A 22,509-nucleotide genomic window follows, 5' to 3' on the forward strand; every position below is an offset into this window, starting at 1 on the left:
GTCTTCAAATTTATAAAAGATTATTTAAGGGTAATGGTACAAAATTGAGTGGAAAGAAATGGAATTACAGTGCAATAAGCAGTAGTTTGTTTAGGAATAAAAAAGAATTGCCTAAATATAGAAAGATGGTAGAATTTACATTACTGCAAATCTTTCAAAATTGTGTGGACACTTCCTTGGTCTTACTAGTTTGATCACTGACTTTCTTTGCCCTCGAAGATAAGAGCTTGTAAAGGCAGAGTCTTTTGAGTCAGTCTGTCTGTGCTATATTCACATATTTAAATTGAAGGAACTAGGTTTTAGGTTAAGCTACTATATAAGGAGACACCAAAATATAGTAACTAAACAAGAGAAAGTGTGTGTGTGTGTGTGTGTGTGTGTGTGTGTGTGTGTGTGTGTGTGTGGTTTTTTTTTTTTTTTTTCTTTCCCACCTAATAGTGTAGTGGTATGCAGACCAGGAATTTAGGATGTAACCACCATCCTTTGCTGGGTGGAAAGAAGCTTTTAACTTATTACCATCTTCCAGTCAGCTGAGGGGAGTGGAGAATGGACAGTGGGGTAGTGTGTCTCATTCCTTTCTAGGGACACAACTCAGAAGTTTCACATATCACTTTTCATTTCATCCCTTTGGCCAGTGGGTAGTCTCATGTCCCTCCAAGGTGCAAGGAAGATAAGAAATACAGGCTTCACCTGGGAAACCTTGTAGCCAGCAAAAACTGGAAATATTATTATTAAAAAGGAGAGAATAGAAATAAATAATAAAAAAAGAAGAGAATATTGATGGGCAGTTAGATTTCTCTGCTACAGCATGAAAAAGATTTTCAATATTTGGAAACAAAAGTTATGTGACATATTAAGATAATTTAGCAAATTTGTGCGATTGTATTTGCATAATATTTACATCTTGTCTAGTGGAAAGCCAAAAAGACTAATAGGCAAACACTGAGATTCATTCAATCTTCTCTACAGACGTAAGTTTTCTCAGCAGCCCTCAAGATTATTGTATAACATTTCATTGAGATGACTATAGCTAGTTGGGAGTAGGTAAATAATTATCTTGAGATATTTTTTCTCTGTGGAGAACCTAGCATACATTAGACAAGTTCCCTTATCTGTAAAAATGTCCCAAAAAGCAAATCTCTGTAAACTCTTGAAGAAGTAGGCTTCATGGTAAGTTTTAAGTAACAATTCTTGCAATACAAATCTCCGTCAGCAAGGAAGCTACTGTTGCCACTCCTATTACTGCTTACTTAAGAATTAGTGTTTCAGCCAGAAATAGGAAAGCTACCAGATATGGTAGCTGCCACCACCATTACTTAGCATCTACCTGTTGTTAGTGTACTAGATATTAGAGATTGCCATATCTACCTGAGAAAAACCAAACACTGCCACCACAAGCTTCCAGAAGAACCACATGGCAACTGTGATGCCCATTTCTCCTTTAATGTGCTGTGAGGATATATCAGCTTGGTAAATGACATGTTTCATGCAGAAAGTCTAGCTGCAAGAGAGTCTGGGGATCATAGTTCAGACTTCTAGCCACAAATATACAGGAAGTCATGTTAGAAGCAATTAGGAGTTTGGTGGTATTTGCCACATATGGCTTCAGAAGGATATTAGTTGAATTTCTTGCCTTACATCTGCAGTTTAGTCCATGTATTTCTGGGAAAGAGTAACAAGCCTGTATCATGTTTTGTTTAGAATGCTCGAAGCTGAAAATTATTACTCCCAGGATATATGCCTTCCTAAGGTGTAACTTTATTTGGTACTTCTCCTCACTGTTTAAGAGTCAAAATAGTCATGAATTTTAGCTTATACTACTTCCACAAGTAGTTTGTAAATGATTTAGATAGTTAAAAAACAGTAACTGTCAAATGGTTTTAAATTCCTATTCCTATCCATGACCAGAATTCTTCTTTTGTTTCTCGTAATTCAAGCTTATTTTTGCCAAATAATGAAGGCAGTAATAAGAGCATTGAAGTAGCATATAGTTTACAAAAGCATATTTTCATCAAAGCCCTTCAGGGAAAAGAACTTCCTACTTACGAAGCAACAGATAGGAACAATATTGAGTTAAAGAGAAGTTGGAATATATAATCAAACTTAAAATCACTTCTGTATCAGTCAGCTATATTATCAACAATCACAAAATCTCAGAGATATACAGCAATTATTATTTATTTATTACTTATCTTTGGGTCAGATGGGACAGCTGTGAAGATATTGGCTCTGTGGCTGTTAGCTACAGGATGGGAGATGGGTGCACATCTGCTTCACAAGGCTTTCATTCTCCCCAGAACAGCAGCAGGCCAGGTCATGCACTTTTTTTTTTTTTTTTTAAGATAGGATCTTGCTCTGTCACCCAGGCTGAAGTGCCAGTGGCAGGATCACAGCTCACTACACTTTTGACCTCCTCACTCAAACAATACTTTCACCTCAGCATCCCAAGTAGCTCAGCTGACAGGTGCATGCCACCATGCCCAGCTGATGTTTTCATTCTACTATAAAGACACATGTGCCGATATGTTTATTGCAGCGCCATTCACAATACAACGCAAAGATTTGGAATCAACCCAAATGCCCATCAATGATAGACTGGATAAAGAAAATGTGGCACATATACACTATGGAATACCATGCAGCCATAAAAAAGGATGAGTGCTTGTCCTTTGCAGGGACATAGATGAAGCTGGAAACCATCATTCTCAGCAAACTGAAACAAGAATAAAAAACCAAATACTGAATGTTCTCACTCATAAGTGGGAGTTGACCAGTGAGAACACATGAACACAGGGAGGGTAATATCACACACCAGGGCCTGTCAGGGGGTGGGGGACTAGGGGAGGGATAGCATAGGAGAAATACCTAATGTAGATGACGGGTTGATGGGTGCAGCAAACCACCATGGCACGTGCATACCTGTGTAACAAACCTGCGCGTTTTGCACATGTATCCCAGAACTTAAAGCATAATTTTAAAAAAGCTTTTATTTTTTATAGAATCAGGGTCACACTATGTTGTCCAGGCTGGTCTCAAACTCTTGGGCTTGAGAGATCTTCCTGCCTAAGCCTCCCTAGTAGCTGGGATTACAAGCATGACCCACAATGCCCAGTTAACTGTTTTCTTTTTTGTATTTTTTGTAGAGATACCTTCAAATTCCTTTCTTAGAATAAATAGGTAGTGCTACAGCTAAAGCCAACTGCCAATTTTGAGATGTGCTATAGAACACAATGTGTGGCAAACAATGTCATTATTTAAATGATATTTTGCATTGCCATTTTGTTAATTAGTTTTCACATGTCTGTAAAATTAGGATTTTTAATATCAGTTAATTGAAGGAACAGCCAGGTGTGGTGGGTCACACCTGTAATCCCAGCACTTTGGGAGGCTGAGGCAGGTGGATCACAAGGTCAGGAGATCAAGACCAACCTGGCCAATATGGTGAAACCTCATCTCTACTAAAAATAAAAAAACAGTAGCTGGGTGTGGTGGCAGGCACCTGTAATCCCAGCTACTTGGGTGGCTGAGGCCGAGAATTGCTTAAACCTGAGAGGCGGAGGTTGCACTAAGCCGAAATGATGCCACTCCACTCCAGACTGGGCGATAGGGTGAGACTCCATCAAAAAATAAATGAAGGAAAGACTTTGTTGTGTTCACTGTTATATCTCTATTGCCTAGAACATTGACACATAAATATTTGTTGAAAGAATGAATGAGTTTTGACAAATGAAGAAGAGACTTTAAGAATAGCTGTAACACATCATACATAAAAATGTTAAGCATAAATACTGTTAATACGTATACTGGAATTTCTTTTACATGTTTGGCAGATTCTTAATTTTTTTCTTCCTTGCTTTACTTAGGGACGTGCTTCCTTAACACAAGAGAAAGAGAAGTTTGCCCATGAACATGAAGAAATGAAGAATCTAGAAACCATTGTTCAAGAAATAAAACCAACTGCCCTCATAGGTAAACTTTTTCTCCTCTCCACTTTCCCCCTGCCCATCATTTTGACCTGATTGGTGTTTTTACTACCAATTTTGGGAGTATAATTTAGCCTTTTAAAAATTCTAACCCTTTGAATTCAAAAACAAAACCACATGTTCACTCAAGTGACAGTACCCTGTAGAGACCTAGATTTTTAACCTCAGTCCTGTCTTCTTTCTCTTACTGATCTGAGCTGAAGTGTGTGGCCTCCTTTAACTCTGTCAGCCTGGTAATACCTGGCACATTCAGCACTTTTCTAGGCTTGATTACTCCAGATAGACAGTGGTTCTCAGATAAGATTTTTGCCAGGTAAAAAACATTTGGCAACCTGGAAGCTTTTAGTTGTCTTAACTAGGGCAGCAGGGTGGGAACGGGAGTAAAGGTAGGGGCTACTGACATCTCTTTAGCAGATAAAATATTTTGTTATAAATAACTTTCTAATGTAACTAAATTATTATTTCATGTATAAAGGTTAGCTGAAAGATTCTGCTAAATATCCTACAGTGCACTGGACAGCCCCTGTGACAAGGAATTATCCAGCCTAAAATGTCAATAGTGCTGAGGCTGAGAAACTCTGAAATAGATAAGACCCTCCTGGAAGACAGGGATCACATGTCACAAATCTTTATGTTCCTCATAGCACTTACTACCGTACTTACACATTGCATGTGCACTGCAAGAATTTAAAGTGGTTTTAAAAAAACTCAAAGGAAGTTATGAAGCTTTATTCTTTATTTTGTGTATATATAATGTTGATTTTTACCTTATACTGTACTCCATTCCTACAAGCTCTTGTGAAACAGATGATAATATTGAAAATACTGATGATAATAATAATAAAACAAGTATTACTCCATGACAGGAACTTTACTGAGTGTTTAATATTGTTTTTACAAAATATATTCTCTCAATAATCTTATCGTTTTTCATTTCCATTATGCTAATTACTTTATTCTTCCATTAAAGTTATTTCAATGTGTGGTACTTCACTTTTGAAATGGAATCAAATGATTGTCTTAAGTGATAGCATTGGTTTATAAAACGTAATTGCTTGATAGCCTGACAGACTGAAATATACTTATAGAATTGCTTATAGAGAAAGTATACATACTGGCCACAGATTTCCAAGTGATTGGCCACTAATTCACTGTACTATAGGAGCCAAATATTATCTTTAATAGGTATTTGTAGATTTGTGACCTTAAGGATTGTAAGGATTGTTGGCATTAACAAATTTGCCTCTTTTTGTCACTATATTTTAATACAAATATTCTATACAGTATTTTGTTTAGGGCCTATTAGAAAATGACCTGACAGAGATCATTGATTTGGGGCATGGGCTTCTTGTGTGAATTAACCAATGACAGTGTTAATCACCAGTTTCTTATTTCTTCATTAGGAGTTGCTGCAATTGGTGGTGCATTCTCAGAACAAATTCTCAAAGATATGGCTGCCTTCAATGAACGGCCTATTATTTTTGCTTTGAGTAATCCAACTAGCAAAGCAGAATGTTCTGCAGAGCAGTGCTATAAAATAACCAAGGTAAAGTAAAACTATAGCTGATATTTTAATAATCAAATTTTTATTTATTATCGGGAGACCTAGGATATCTAAGGTGCTTACTGTTTATGTTTAAAAATTGTACACCCAAATGGAAAGAAAAGCACACAGGTCAGAGGGATAAGAACTATTTCCTTTCCTAGAATGTTGTATAAATCCTCTTTCAATAAAATAAAATACATATTTGAATGTGTTACTGATAATTTTCCTCAAATGATTTGGAAATATCTAAGATTTAAACATAGTAGTTAAATAGAAAGGATAAAGCTTGGTTCTAGAGGCTTATTAAAATAGCTTTTTTAACTAGCTATTCCCAAACACTGAAGCATACAGTATAAAACCACAGCCTTATTTTTGCTCTGCAAAATCCTGGGTTTGTGTTTTGGTACCATGGGTGGAACTTTTGGGCAACTATCTTGACATCCAGCCAGATTGGCATAGGAGTCCTCAGTGTCTCAATATTACTATGATTTATTTTATACCATGTTTGAACGAATATATATTTGACTGATATGCTGAAAGGAGCCTTTTTCCCTTCAAAAACGTTAAAACATCATTACAACAAAATAAAGATTGAGTCTTATCTATCTAAAACATTTATTTTGGAAATACAAAACAAACTAGAGAGGTAGACATGAAAGCTGTGTCACTCTCCACTAACTGGAACTTAATGGCTCTACTTTAATCGTATATCCTTAAATGCTAACTAGAATTAATGATTTTTTTTTGGCAAGGAGTCACTCCATTGTTTCTCTCTCTTATTTGGGATGGCATCAGTGTTCTCACTAATCTTGTCTCATCTCTAAATTGGGGGATTTGCCTCACATTATTCAGTAGTCCTTAAATCCTTAAAGGAAACAAAAACGGTCCTTTGAGCCACACCAAAATTTTAGCATCATGTCCTGCAAATAGTAGGCATTTAATAAGTGTTTAATAATTATTTTGTCTTAATATATATCAACAGGCCTCAAAGGCTAAGAGACTCATCTATAACATACATAAACAAAGTTAGCCAAATTTATGTAATTATGTTTTAAACTTTGAATGTGTCCAGTATAAATGTATGCTTCGTTTTTCTTATGATCTTGCCTAATGGTCTGTGCATTTCTACATAAAACATTAAAAGTTATTTTGAGAATGAAAATTTAGACACTGGTTTGGCTAAAGGATTGAATAAAAAGGAAAGGTCTGCCTGTTGGTGGATGTGAATTTCTCTTGCTGCAGGCACAGATGAAGATAGGAAAACTTAAATTACAATATACAAAAAGACTATTGAACAAGAAAAATATAATCCAAAAATGGTATGGGTCGATTTCCTTTGCCATATTAATAACATATATTTGAGAATGTTTAGCTAGCTATCATTTATTTAATGACATTTCTCCTTAACATATGGTGATTATAGAAAGATAGGCAGGAAGAGTGGGAGTGAAAGAGGGGAGGGAGATACATAATGTTACAGGCCTCTTTCTCAAATATAATTTTCCAAAACCTTTATACATGAAATAATAATTTAGTTACATTAGAAAGTTATTTATAACAAAATATTTTATCTGCTAAAGAGCTTAAGGTATCTGACTTGTCAGAAAACAAAACCAAATTCTGTGTAAAACATAACAGTGTCTTATAAACAGCTAGCTGAGAATTTCTGTTTTTCTGTCTCATCTATTTTCATTTTTTTGTATCTTGAAGAAGGTTGAATTTTTATGTTATACAAGTTTAAGAACAACTAAAAGAACAAAAACAGTTATGACAAAATATTAATACTAGGCAAAATGAAGACAATTGTTGAAAAATATCGAAAACTTAATCTTCTTCTTACTTGCCAGTTCTACCCCTGCCAATGAGTTTGTTTCCTATGTGAGTGATTCTCCATAGAACTTTTTTTTTTTGAGCTGGAGTCTCGCTTTGTTGTCCAGGCTGGAGTGCAGTGGTCAAATCTAGGTTCACTGCAACCTCTGCCTCCTGGGTTCAAGTGATTCTCTTGCCTCAGCCTCTCGAGTTCATGGGATTACAGGCACCCACCACCACTACCCAGCTAATTTTTGTATTTTTAGTGGAGAAATGTTGGCCAAGCTAGTCTCAAACTCCTGACTCCAAGTGATCTGCCTGCCTTGGCCTCTCAAAGTGCTGGGATTACAGGCGTGAGCCACCATGCCCCACCCACATAACTGTTTACAATATAGAAATATATGTGATTTTCTAGTTTTCATTTTGGAAATGTGTGAGTTCCTAAGCCCCAACCCAAAATATCATTATTTTTAATATTTAAATATTAGCCCATCATTTTTTTTATCTTCAGAAATCTATTAATTGGAAGCCTAGATAGAAATGGTTAATGAGCCTATGGGTTGAACCACTGCAGAGAATAGAGTGATGGTCTTAGGACGTCCTGTACTTTGCATGCTCCTCTTGGGAATAAAGAGTAAGATAGAGAATAGTAATAATCACCCATTCCAGAACAGGTTGCCCAACATCACAAAAGCTTGTCCAGACTAATTAGGAAGTTAATATAAAAACAGACTTCTTTCTAAGTGCTCATAATTTAGGTTATGGGGTAGTTCTGTTATGATACATTTGTTTTAAAATATCCTGCTTCTTTTTAAAGCGAGCTGTGTGTGTGTCTTTGTTGTAGGGACGTGCAATTTTTGCCAGTGGCAGTCCTTTTGATCCAGTCACTCTTCCAAATGGACAGACCCTATATCCTGGGCAAGGCAACAATTCCTATGTGTTCCCTGGAGTTGCTCTTGGTGTTGTGGCGTGTGGATTGAGGCACATCACAGATAAGGTTTTCCTCACTACTGCTGAGGTATTGTAAAACCCTCTAAGTTTACCAAGGGTATAAAATAACACGTGTGCTCAGCCTAGGTTGTCAAATGTTTTGTTTATCTAGCATCTCAGCTTACTCTCTGGAAGAAGTAAAGTCTGAAGAAGAGAAAATCTCCAGTGGAGGATAAGGGGTTGGTAGCATGTTCATACTGAATCACAAACAAAAGGTTCTTCTTCAATAGATATTAGAATAGTTGTGTTTTGATTTCTTAAGAGGAACATTTTTGTGTCTTCACACATCAGATCAAGTTCTATGACAGTGATGAGACAATTAAAAATATTGTTTCCAAGGCTGGGCACGGTGGCTCATGCCTGTAATCCCAGCACTTTGGGAGGCCATGGCAGGCTGATCACTTGAGCCCAGGAGTTTGAAGCTAGCTTGGCAAACATGGTAAAACCCTTTCTCTACTAAAAATACAAACATTAGCAGCGCATGGTGGTGCGTGCCTGTGATCCCCACTACTCAGGAGGCTGAGGAAGGAGAATCACTTGAACCTGGGAGGTGAAGTTTGCAGTGAGCCGAGATCGCACCACTGCACTGCAGCCTGGGCTACAGACTAAAGCTCTTATCTCAAAACAATGAAAGTTTCCAAATGATGATTAAGTGGTAAATATTTCCCCATTGAGAACATTGCTTAATAATGAATGGCATTTTGAAGGTTTAAAGTGAAATTCTGATATGATATAGTGAACATGTTTATCATTTAGGGTTCAGTACAGGAAACAGAAACCACCCTAGTATTTAAGCAGAAGTTAAATCAGAGTAGGAAATTAGTTGTTTATGAAATCATTAAAAGAATAGGAGAAGAGAGCTCTGTCTGGGCCTTGAGGAAGGATTCTCAGAATATCACAGAGCAGTCCCACTGGGGAATCTTGTGCTGTCATGAACTGTGAAAGATCTGAGCTTTTACTCTACTTGCAAGATAACAACTTAGCCACAATTTCGTAGATATTGAGAGAAGACATGTAACTCTTAGGTCAGAGACAAAGGACTTTGATTATTCCTGGCACAAGTGATATCATTAGCTGCATGTTCCTATTAGTTCCCTCCTTGTCCCAATCCTCAGCACGATGATACAGTGATTGTGCATATATTTGTAAAATCGTGAGCTTTTGGTAATCAGAATGTTCATCAGGTTGATTATCATGTTTTCAAATTTGAACAGGATACTATTTGTGGATGAGAAACTTGAATTTCTTCTCTTATGATTAAACCTTTGCAGTTGAAATGATCCAAATAGAATTTGATTGATAGTCAAATATTTTTATCCTACAAATATTTTTTCCGTTGTGAAAAGGAACCCCAAATATATAGACAAAGAGTCTTATGTTAGCGATGTGATATAAAGGAACATAGTCTTGGTGGCTAGTGCCTGGCATCATTCTGAGAACAGATGCCTGGAAGCTATAATGTTCTCCTGTTGTTTTCTTCACTGCATTAAAAGCATGCCAGCTGATGTCTCAGGTTTTCTTTAACTCAGAAAATCTTTTTAAACATAAATGGATGTCTCATTACTAAGAGAGCATTTAAAAGTTGTTTTTGCTTTAAGGAAAATGTAATCATTGTCCGTTTTGGTTACTTGAAGTAGTCAGTGTTTTCTTTCTTAAATAACTCGAGCGCCCTCTAGTGCCAAATGTTATGAAAAATATTTTCAATTTACTTTCCAAGAAAGGTAATAAACACTACTAAACAAAAACTTTGAAGAAAAAAAATGTGGTGCTGTCAACATACGACATCACTAATTCTTATCATAGCTAGTGATCTCTCTGGATGTATCTTTTGGACTTTCAACTGGTTTTCTCTTAGGCTTCAGCCCAACATCCCTGTTTCTTATGTCACCTCTATTATGTCCCCATTCATTATTTTGTCTGTCTCCTTTTCGTCTCCCTTTTAAGTAAGAGTTTTTTTCTAGCATTCATTTTTTGTTACCAGTTTTTTCTTCTCTTTTTCTTATGCTTTCAAAGATCTCATTCATTTTTTTCTATCATCTTCATTTTAGTAGTGGCCAAATCTGTGTATCTCTGTTCTCATCTTTTTCCATATCTCCAGTTGCCTGTTGGATAATTCCACAGAAATGCCTACTGTGTCCTTAAACACAACATGATTATCTTCCCTCATTCTCAGCATCCACATTTTTATTAATGATACCCCTTTTCCAAGCAGGCACCAAAGCTTAGAAGCCTGACATTCTTTTCATTCTCCCTTATCCCATAGCCTTCAAACACATCATGTGTATGTGTGCCTGTGTAGCTGCCTTATCTCTTATCCTGCCTGAAAAGTCCTCAGAATTATTCTCCACTGATCTAAGTTTGACCTTTAGCGTACTGCTAAATCCCACCACATCCTAGAATCTTTCTGTGACAAGTCTAGTTCATCTTGATCTTTCTCCCAAGCCATGGCTGTCTTTATTACACACTTTGACATTTAATTTTATTTCTGGTTATATTACGCTCTTGAGAGCTTCTTACCATAAAAGATTAGGTGTATTCTTTATAGCTAAGTTGTAGATTTTCTTTTTTAAAGACAGAGAGTCTTCCATATACTTCTTTTAAAACTTCAGTAGCACCTAGCACAATGCTAGACACAAAGCAGAAAATTAATAAATACTTGTTGAATAGGATTAAATAGAACTATTCATGTGTCTTAGCAAGAAGAATAAATACAGTACAACAGACATTCACTACTAGATGGCTGCAAAAAGAAGAAAAGTAGTTCTTGTCTAGATTATATTTTGTCGTTAACAAAAGTAATATATAGATCTATCTGAATTTTTTGTTTTGCAACTACAAATTTAATAACTGTTAGGATTATTGTCAAAAATACTAGTTGGATCTCTTATGGAACTAGAAATGTTATGGGTTAGCACCAATCTCAAAGAATATTTCTGGACTTTTTTTTTTTAGACCAAGTCTTGCTCTGTCACCCAGGCTGGAGTGCAGTGGTGCGATCTTGGCTCACTGCAACCTCCACCTCCCAGGTTCAAGTGATTCTCTGCCTCAGCCTCTCAAATAGCTGGGACTATAGGCATGTGTCACCACACCTGGCTAATTTTTTGTATTTTTAGTAGAGACGGGGTTTCACCATGTTAGTCAGGATGGTTTCAAACTCCTGACCTCATGATACACCCACCTTGGCCTCCCAAAGAGCTGAGATTACAGGTGTGAGCCACTGCGCCCAGCCATTTCTAGACATTGTTATATCATAAAGAGATTCTTGGCTTTCCTGGCACTGTAGACCTGGATAGCTGTTCTCTGCTTTCAGTATCCATTTTCACTGCTCTGTCATCTTCCTCTTTCTTTTCTTTTCCTTTGTTCCCCTAATGTATCAATTGGAAAGTATCTAGCGTTTCATGGTACAGTAGAAAAGGAAGTGGACTAAAAGGAAACCTAGATTCTGTTCCCATCTTTTTCAACAATTGTGTGATCCCAACCACCGCCGCATTTCTCTGGGTTTAGTTTCCTTATTGATAGAAGTGATGACGAAATTAGATAATCCTATTAATGTCACTGGTTTTTGTAGAGACCATTATATGTGACCATTCACTTCTTATTTGCATACCCACCACATTGTATGATGTGAAGTATAAATACTTTCTTTCTTTTTTTATAAGGTTATAGCTCAGCAAGTGTCAGATAAACACTTGGAAGAGGGTCGGCTTTATCCTCCTTTGAATACCATTAGAGATGTTTCTCTGAAAATTGCAGAAAAGGTAAAACCACTCTTGTTCAAGCTTCATTATTTTCCCTTCCTTCTCTTGCCAAATATGCATTTTTAAATATTAAAAATCTGCTTCCTTGAAACGTATACCCATGTCACCTTACTATGTCAGAAGTCAGAAAAGTGACACCCAGTGACTCCATAGAGCTTAGGAGCTGCATTTGCTCCTCAGAGAAGAAAGGAAGAACTGGGCTGAATAATTAATTTCCCTTCCTGTCATTCCTTTTTCTCCTAAAATTTAAATAATTTGTTAGGGCTTCCTGTCAGCCAGATTTCTCCTATTTCACCTTTTGAAAGTTATTCTTTTCTATATCACATTGTGATAATTAGCAAAATATTACAGATAGAGTAGAGTGACATTTAGACCTTGAACCCCACTTTCCATATCCATGTCACTATGATGTATGGCATCTTAAATGACAGATCACAACTGATAATACTGGGCGGAAGGCAAAATAAAGAGGGCAAAGAAGTTGGAAGCTGTTGAGGTGGCAGATGAGCTACTGAAGGAATTAGCCAAGAAGAACCCAAAGACAGAGAAACTTCCTGTAACTAAACTGGAAGATAGGTAGACTTTTTTTTTTTTTGCAGTGTAATTGTGTTAGTTTTCTTGGGCTGGGATAACTACATACCACAGTTATTTAGTAACTGTTATTAAATATTTAAGCCACAGACTGTGTGGCTTAAACAACGGAAACCTATCTTCCCATAATTTTGGGAGCTGGAAGTCTAAGATCAAGATGTCCACAGATTTGGTTCCTCTGAGGCCTCTCTCCTTGGCTGGCAGATAGCTGCCCTCTTTCTGTGTTCCCATGTGGACTTTTCTCTGTGTATGTACACACTCGTGTGTCCAAATTTCCCCTTCTCATAAGAATAACCATCAAATTAGATTTAGACCATTCTAATCTCATTTTAACTTAATTATCTCCTTAAAGGCCCTATTTCTAAATACACTCACATTCTGAGGCACTAGTAGTTAGGGCTTCAACAATGAATTTGGGGTTGGGGGAGCACACTTCAGCCATGACAGTAGTTAAATGTTTAAATTGGGGTTTCTCTACCTCAGTACTGTGGACATTTTGGGTGAATAACTCATGTGGCTGTCCTGGGCATGGTACAGTGTTTTAGCAGCATTCCTGGCCTCTGCCCACTAGATGTCAGTAGCATCTGCTCAGTTGTATCAACCAAAACTGCAGACATTGCCAAGTATCCCCTTGGGGGCCAAATTGGTTCCGGTTGAAAATCACTGGCTTAAGATATTAGCAGGTTACCTAAACAACACCAGTTAAGAGTCACATATCATTATTTATCTTGTTGACTGAAGGTAGAGTTTTAGAAAGAAGTAATCCTCCGAAAACCTTGACACAATAATCTGCTTGGTTATCTAATTATAAAAAAAAGTTCATATTTTCTACTAATATGTATCTGCTAGTTTCTAAGTAGATTAAACTATTAATATGCTGAATAGCATATTATTATGTTAAGTTCATTTTGGAGATTTAAATGAAAAGGAATTATCTTACAATTAGAGAAGGAAAAAAAGCAGGGGACATCAGGGGAGTGCAAAAAGATTCAGCTTTTATACCTAGAATAATAGAAGAATACAGAGTGCATACACAGAAATTGAGAAATTAGAACAAAGAACCAACTTCAGAAAGGAAGATCATATAAGTGGACTGCAAGTGTGAGGTATCAGTGGCACATTCAGATATACCATTTTATCAAGTAGATAGAAATGACTGAAACTTAAAAAGAGGCTAGATCAAAGATGTGGGCATCTTCTGCATGAAGTAACTGGTTAATATCTAGGAGTGGGTGGGGTTGCCAAGACAGCAAGTATAGAAAGGAAAGAAAAATGAGGATACCATATAGTGTGTTATTCTGTCTAGAAGACAGAAGAAAGATGCCAGCTGAGAAGAGAAGTCAGGATTTTAAGAAGACTCCAAACTGAGCAGCATGCCAAGAATTAGGAGAGGTAATTTCAGAATAGGACTGGAAGTTGTGGACCACACAGCCAAATCTTGGAGAGAATAACAGATGCAGACTTTTATTTGGTACTTTACAAGTTATTAGAGATTTTTGCAAAAGAAATTTCAAGATGTTCAAAAGGTTAAGAAGTCAGAGAATTAGGAAAGCAATAAAATATAAGCCACTCTGTCAGAGAGTTTGGCATGGACAGGACAGAGATTGAAGATTTCATTGAGAGAGGGGATTATTTCTATGGTATACAGCTGGAAGCAGAAAAAGGAGATGAGTTTCCACAGAGTCTGTGTCAGTAATGCAACAATGTGTTTTATTATAAAATTAACGTAGCCATCTTAAACAGGCACGAAGATCTTTTTGTGGTGATGGAAATATTCTAAAACTGAATGTGGTGTATTGTTGTGCAGTAAATTTACAAAAATAATTTAGTTGTGCACTTAAAATGGTTGAATTTTGTGTTAATTATATTTCAACAAATCTGTTTAAAAAGTAATAATGCCACATTATAGGCACTTTGGAAAATAAAAAGAGAACAGGAAAATAACCAATATTCTGTTTTTCTAATATAAGCATTGTTTTTTTCCTGTATTTTGAGTCTTTAATTTTTTTATTTTCTAACATCATTATAGTTATGAAGTATACATATTGTGTCCTGCTTTTTCATAGACATCTCTTCATAATACAGCACAATGTTTATAACCTTAATTGTTCATAAATGCATAGTTTTACATTGAGAAAAGATGCTTAATCATTCTGATATTCTTTGAAATCAGACTTATCAAAATAAATCAGTCATATAAATATTGTTTTAAGAACTGGTATGAGTTAAGCCAGGCACGGTGGCTCACACTGTAATCCCAGCACTTTGGGAGGCCGAGGCGGGTAGATCACCTAAGGTCAGGAGTTTGAGACCAGCCTAGCCAACCTGGCGAAACCCCTTCTCTTCTAAAAAAAAAAAGTACAAAAATTAGCCAGGTGTGGTAGCAGGAGCCTGTAATCTCAGCTACTCGGGAGGCTGAGGCAGGAGAATCGCTTGAACCCAGGTGGCAGAGGTTCTGCAATATCCAAGATCGTGCCACTGCACTCCAGCCTGGGTGATAGAGTGAGACTCTATCTCAAAACAAACAAACAAGCAAACAAACAAACAAAAGCTTGTCAATTAAATAGTACATATGGAATGGTTAATTTTGATGAGAACAGTCCATTTTTATAAAAGAAAGTAGGGAAAGAGAAGATGTATGAAGATACTGAGGAGATAGTTTGAATTGGTCAAAGGGGAAATTAAGGTCATTTTTTCTGAGTAGTTGGAATTTTCTCCAGCGATATGATGTGATAATCTGATTCTCCAGTGCATGATGTGATCACTCACTCCACTGAGTGATGAGAGTCAAATGGAAACTTGAAGACAGCAGGAAGGTTTGGAATTGCTTTGGGGGAACCACGAGAGAAAGTTTTAAGAAAAGAGAGAGAGAAAAAAGTATAATGTGCAGACTAGAAAAAAATGTAGCACTGCAGAAAGTTTGCTACATGGTTCTAGGATGCACAGCCATGAAAGGAGAAAGCCAGCTCTGAGGGGGTCCCCAAACGAGGGACTAGAATTACGCATGTAACACAGGACGTGGTGACAAGAGATTCTGTGATACTGGCAAAGAGCACTGACACTGACTGTGGTGTGCAGATGATAAGCTGAGCAGGATCAGGAGACCCTGGAGTACAGGAGAAGATTTTGCAGGAGGCTGTGGTCAGAATAGGGATTCTTAAAAATTCAGGGTTCCAGGCATGGTGGCACAAGCCTGTAATCCCAGCTACTCAGGAGGCTGAGGCAGGAGAATCGCTAAAACTGGGGAGGCAGAGGTTGCAGTGAGCGAAGATCAGACCACTGCACTCTAGCCTGGTGACAGAATGAGCCTCTGTCTCGACAACAACAAAAAAATTCAAGCTTCAGGTTTAGCAGGACTACTTAGGTATTTAGTTCAAGTTAATTATCAGTCAGGTCATGACAATACTTTTAACGCTGGCTTCTCAGAGAAGTCCAGGTGTGATAGTGCTTGAATCAGCCTCACTTATTCACACTTTCCTTAGTTGCTGGTGTCATTTTCCTCTCTCACTATATGATTTATGATTGCTTTTTCATCTTATGTCTTCATTGCTTATATGTGCTTTTATTATAATACACTTAATGTTTTTGCAAACATAAGATATACAATGTTTTTGAAATGGATAAAAACTCCCACTCACATGGGCTCACCATCACCTCTATTTATTAAATAATTAATACTATTTTCTTATATCTAGATTGTGAAAGATGCATACCAAGAAAAGACAGCCACAGTTTATCCTGAACCGCAAAACAAAGAAGCATTTATCCGCTCCCAGATGTATAGTACTGATTATGACCAGATTCTACCTGATTGTTATTCTTGGCCTGAAGAGGTCCAGAAAATACAGACCAAAGTTGACCAGTAGGATAACAGCAAATATTTCTAACTCTATTAATGAGGTCTTTAAACCTTTCATAATTTTTAAAGTTTGGAATCTTTTATAATGATTCATAAAATGCTTAGATTAAGATTTTACTTTAACAGTCTAAAAATTGATGGAAGAACATTGACATAAATTGGGATAAACATCATTTTGAGACAATTTTGCTTCATTTTGGCTTCTCGTTATTAATGGTTTCTATCTGAATTATTCTGCCTACATTCTCTTTAAAAGCTATTGTACCTACTACTGAGAAACTCATTGTTTTTATACATGAAACGAATGGGAAGACCAAAATTAGTAATAAATTGATATAATCAACATTAAAACGCATAATTCTTTTGTTGACCATTTTGTGAAAGTCTCCTTTTTTTAAAAAAAAAAAGGTAGAAATGAATCTAGGTGTAGGTGAACTTTTGCTAAGCAGAAATAACATAACAGTACATTGTTGCCTAGAGAAAGATAACTTCTCAGGTACTTTTATTCCAGTCCTAGATCATATATGTTCTTTAGTGCAGCCAAATTCTAACATTGCTAAGAAAGACCATTGTTGTTTACAATGCCTTGTACAGCCTTAGATTTTAATATTATTTTGTCATTGTGATAGCTCATAGAGTAAAGCTATTATTACCTTGCTCTAGAGCCAGAAATCCCACCTAAAACCACCTTTATTTCCCCTTGATCAGTCATCCTATCCTTCAGCTACTAATACTGTTGCTACAGGGCCTTTGTGGACTGTGGCCCCTGTCGAGGGGTTGATACCTTTAGTTCAGCACAGCCTGAGCAGTGAGAAGGTCTGAAAGGAGAGAATAAAGTTAAGATACTTGAGCAATGGCTGCCTGGGGAACTGACCTCTTAAAGATCTCAGGAGTCAGTTCCTGCTGGAGTTACCTGCCACAATGGCCTCTTGAATAACTCAAATAACTAAGGGCTCACTGTGTTACGATCACCTCACTTTCTCCTGAATTTGGACAAAGTGTTATAATTAAGTTCCCAATATCAGAAATTATCTTAAGGTATTAAAATATCTTGATTACCAAGACCATTCTATAAGAAAGTGTAGTTATATGCCCAGACTGTATTAATTTATTTTAGAAACTAATGGTTGAAGTAATGGAAAAAATTTTAAATTATAAAGCTAAGGTGCAATAACATTTGCTATTTATTTGTAGAATTATTTGAAGAATTTTGTTTTTGAAGTAATGCTTTAAGGAGTATAAGATGTTCAAAATAAATTATACTATAAAATGATTTTATTGAAAGTTGAAGGTTACGCAAATTGTTTTAGGTATGAGCAGAAGAGGTTAAGGTATTTCTAAAGGTAACATATAGTCAAGAGTTTCCTCAAAATAGTTATTTGGAGAAGAATCAGAATGTCTATGTATTTCTTGCCTATGTTGTCTTAGAGTTCTAACTAGATGTATTTACCCATGCAAAAGATTTATTAAAGCATAGAAAAAGTGAATGAATAAAAATATAAAATAATTGTCCTTGTTTCTTAAAATGTTACACTGTAATGCTGGGTTTGGGTTTATATGATTATGTACGATGAATTTGTAAAATATTCTAATAACTGCTAATTTCAGTATGAACATCATTCATTTAATATATGTAGCTGGGCATGGTGGCTCAGCCTATAATCCCAACACTTTGGGAGGCTGAGCCGGGAGGATCACCTGAGGTCAGCAGTTCGAGACCAGCCTGGCCAACATGGTGAAACCCTGTCTCCACTAAAAAAATACAAAAATTAGCTGGGCTTGGTGGTTCATGCCTGTACTGCCAGCTGCTTGGGAGGCTGAGGCATAAGAATCGCTTGAATTGGACGTTGCCATGATGGAGATCGTGCCACTGCACTCCAGCCTTGGAGACAGAGTGAGACTCTGTCTCAAACAAACAAACAAAAAACTACATAATCACATATTCTGGACACTGTGATGTATGAGCCACTTCCTTGTCCTCAGGTAAAGATAATGAAATAAAGATTAGATAGTTAACTTACTAGGTGTCAAGTATGCCACATATATTATTTTAATTTAATGTAGTTTCCTTACTTTGCTTATGAAGTTGATACGTTAAGTAACTTGCCAAGTCCACAAAGCTAATAAGTTAAGAAAGTAACTTTGACATCCATGTTTACCTTTCTTTATACTTTCTTCTCCTTTCCCTAGGCTGTAGTCTGGAACAGCACTGTCCTATGTATAATTTTAAATTTCCTAGTAGCTTCATAAAAAAAAAAGACACTGGTGGAATTCATGGTAATGATATATTTTATTTAAACCAGTATATCCAAAATATTATCACTTCAACATGTAATCAACATAAAATTATTAAGATAGTTTATTTTGTTCCTACTGTCTTCAAAATCCAGCACATATTTTACACTTACATTTTTTTTTATTTTACTTTAAGTTCTAGGGTACATGTGCAGATCTTGCAGGATTGTTACATAAGTATACACATGCCATGGTGGTTTGCTGCCTCCATCCCCCCATTACCTACATTAGGTATTTCTCCTAATGTTATCCCTCCCCTAGCCCCCACCAACAGACCCCAGCATGTGATGTTCTCCTCACTGTGTCCATGTGTTCTCATTGTTCAACATCCTCTTATGAGTGAGAATATGCGGTGTTTGGTTTTCTGTTCTTGTGTCAGTTTGCTGAGAATGATGGCTTCCAGATTCATCCATGTCCCTGCAAAGGACATGAACTCATCCTTTTTTATGGCTGCATAATATTCTATGGTGTACATGTGCCACATTATCTTTATCCAGTCTATCATTGATGGGCATTTGGGTTAGTTCCAAGTCTTTGCTATTGTAAACAGGGCTGTAGTGAACATATGTGTGCATGTGTCTTTTTAACAGAATGATTTATAATCCTTTGGGTATATACTCAGTAATGGAATTGTTGGGTCAAATGGTATTTCTATTTCTAGATTTTTGAGGAATCGCCACACTGTCTTCCACAATGGTAGAACTAATTCACACTCCCATCAAGTGTGTAAAAGTGTTCCTGTTTCTCCACTTCCTCTCCAGCATCTGTTGTCTCCAGATTTTTTAGATCGCCATTCTAACTGGCCTGAGATGGTATCTCAATGTGATTATGATTTGCATTTCTCTAATGACCAGTGATGATGAGCATTTTTTCATATGTTTGTTGGCCGCATAAATGTCTTCTTTTGAAAAGTTTCTCTTCATATCCTTTGCTCACTTTTTGATAGGGTTGTTTGTTTTTTTCTTATATATTTATTTTAGTTCTTTGTAGATTCTGGATATTAGCCTTTTGTCAGATGGGTAGCTTGACCATTCTGTTGGTTGCCGGTTCATTCTAATGATAGTTTCTTTTGCTGTGCAGAAGCTCTTAAGCTTAATTAGATCCCATTTGTCTATTTTGGCTTTTGTTGCTATTTCTTTTGGTATTTTAGTTATGAAGTCCTTGCCCATGCCTACGTCCTGAATGATATTTCCTAGGTTTTCTTCTAGGGTTTTTATGGTGTTAGGTCTTATGTTTAAATATTTAATCCATTTAGAGTTAATTTTTGTATAAAGTGTAAGGAATGGGTCCAGTTTCAGCTTTCTGAACATGGCTACCCAGTTTTTCCAACACCATTTATTAAATAGGGAATCCTTTCCCCATTCCTTGTTTTTGTCAGGTTTGTCAAAGATCAGATGGTTGTAGGTGTGTGGGGTTGCTTTTGAAGCCTCTGTTCTGTTCCATTGGTCTATGTCTCTGTTTTGGCACCAGTACCATGATGTTTTGATTACAGTAACCTTGTAATATAGTTTGAAGTCAGGTAGTGTGATGCCTCCAGCTTTGTTCTTTTTGCTTAGGATTGTCTTGGCTGTGCGGGGTCTTTTTTGGTTCTATATCAAGTTTAGGGTGTTTTTTTCAGTTCTTTGAAGACGGTCAATTGTAGCTTGATGGGGAAAGCACTGAATCTATAAATTACTTTGGGCAGTATGGCCATTTTCATTATATTAATTCTTCCTAACCTTGAGCATGGAATATTTTTGCATCTGTTTTGCCCTCTCTTATTTCCTTGAGCAGTGGTTTGCAGTTCTCCTTGAAGAGGTCCTTTACATCCCTTGTTAGTTGTATTCCTAGGTATTTTTTTCTCTTTGTAGCAATTGTGAATGGGAGTTCACTCATGATTTGGCTCTCTGTTACTGGTGTATAGGAATGCCTGTGATTTTTGCACTTTGATTTTGTATCCTGAGACTTTGCTGAAATTTTTAATTCAGTTCAGACTAGCCACAATTCTCAGTAGCCATATCTGGTTAGTGACACCATATTGCACAGTGCACGTCTAGAAGAGACAGTTATATATCAATAGCTGTAACACTGCATCTCCATGATAAAAGTGAAGCAGAAGTTTCCAGGAAATGTTTATTCAAAAATATTTTGGAATAATGCCCCAATAAAATAGATAAAAAACAATTTATGCCAGCCTCTCTTCATAAGCCTGCCATGCATATTAAGAAGGGAGCATAGCCCCATAACAGGAACATTATTTAACAATTTTTTTATAGAATGCTCACTTTGCTATTAAAAAAGAAATGTAAAATGCTACTAGAGCACACGTGGAACAAATAAATTATATAGTGAGAAGGAGATGTCACAAAAAAGAATATAATAACATTAATGTTAATAAAATTAGACAAAAAGAAAAATTTAAAAAGACAGATCACTTTATCACAAAAATAGAATATCCAAAGAATTAAATTTACATTTTAAATGTAAAAAAAAAATCTGAAGTTAAGAATTCATCAGACAGATGGCATAACAGTCAACTGGAGGTCATGGAGGATCAATGACCTCAAAGGCAGGTCATTAGAAATTACCAACTTTTTTTTAACTTTTAGGTTTGGAGGTACATGAGAAAGTTCATTATATAGGTAAACTTGTGTCATGAGGGGTTTGTTGTATGGATTATTTTATCACCCAGGTATTAAGCCTAGTACCTAATATTTTTTCCGCTCCTCTCCCTCTTCCTGCCCTCCACTGTCAAGTAGACCCCAGTGACTGTTGTTCCCTTCTTTCATGAGTTCTTATCATTTAGCTCCCAGTTATAAGTGAGGACATGTGATATTGGTTTTCTGTTCCTGTGCTAGTTTGTTAAGGAAAATAGCCTCAGCTCCATCCACATTGCCACAAAATACATGATCTCATTTTTTTTATGGCTGCATAGTATTCCATGGAGTTCCTGTACCACCTTTTCTTTATCTGATCTGGCATTTATGGGCATTTAGGTTGATTCCATGTCTTTGTTATTGTGAATAGTGCTGCAGTGATCATTTGTGTGTGTGTGTCTTTATGGTAGAATGATTTACATTCCTCTGGGTATATAGCCAGTAATAGGATTACTGGGTTGAGTGTGAGCTAATTTGCATTCTCACCAACAGCATATAAATTTTCCCTTTATTCCACAGCCTTGCCAATATCTGTTATTTTTTGACTTTTTAATAATAGCCAGAATGTCATGAAGCCATTCTGACTAATGTCACAATGAGATAGTATCTCATTGTGGTTTTGATTTGCATTTCTCCAATGATCGGTGATATTGAGCCTTTTATCATGTTTGTTGGCTGCATGAATGTCTTCTTTTGAAAAGTGTCTGTTCATGTCCTTTTCCCACTTCTTAGTGGAGTTGCTTTTTCTTGTAAATTTTTTTTAGGTTTCACATAGATGCTGGATATTAGACCTTTGTCGGATGCATAGTTTGCAGATATTTTCTCCCATTTTGTAGGTTGTCAGTTTACTCTGCTGATAGTTTCTTTTGCTGTACAGAAGCTAAGTTTAATTAGATTTTGTTTGTCAATTTCTGCTTTTGTTGCAGTTGCTTTTGATGTCTTTGTCATGAAATCTTTGCCTCTTTCTATGTCAAGGATGGTAATGCCTATGTTGTCTTCCAGGATTTTCATAGTTTTGGGTTTTACATGTAAGTCTTCAATC

At 36.5% G+C, this 22,509-nt stretch overlaps 1 protein-coding gene across 2 annotated transcripts in view; it reads left to right on the top strand.

Annotated features, from left to right (window-relative positions):
- ME1 (malic enzyme 1) overlaps positions 1-18,044 on the top strand; it is a 194,834-nt gene extending 176,790 nt beyond the window's left edge. For both annotated transcript variants that reach the window (XM_010333832.3, XM_003922971.4), the window contains 5 exons: positions 3,864-3,969; positions 5,387-5,529; positions 8,183-8,356; positions 11,988-12,086; positions 16,373-18,044. In XM_010333832.3, coding sequence (XP_010332134.2) covers positions 3,864-3,969; positions 5,387-5,529; positions 8,183-8,356; positions 11,988-12,086; positions 16,373-16,543 — 693 coding nt within the window. In that variant the 3' untranslated portion in view covers positions 16,544-18,044. The remainder of the gene's footprint in view (positions 1-3,863; positions 3,970-5,386; positions 5,530-8,182; positions 8,357-11,987; positions 12,087-16,372) is intronic.
- The last annotated feature ends 4,465 nt before the right edge of the window (positions 18,045-22,509 follow it).

Source organism: Saimiri boliviensis, chromosome 4, assembly GCF_048565385.1.
Source record: "Saimiri boliviensis isolate mSaiBol1 chromosome 4, mSaiBol1.pri, whole genome shotgun sequence".
NCBI lineage: Eukaryota > Metazoa > Chordata > Mammalia > Primates > Cebidae > Saimiri > Saimiri boliviensis.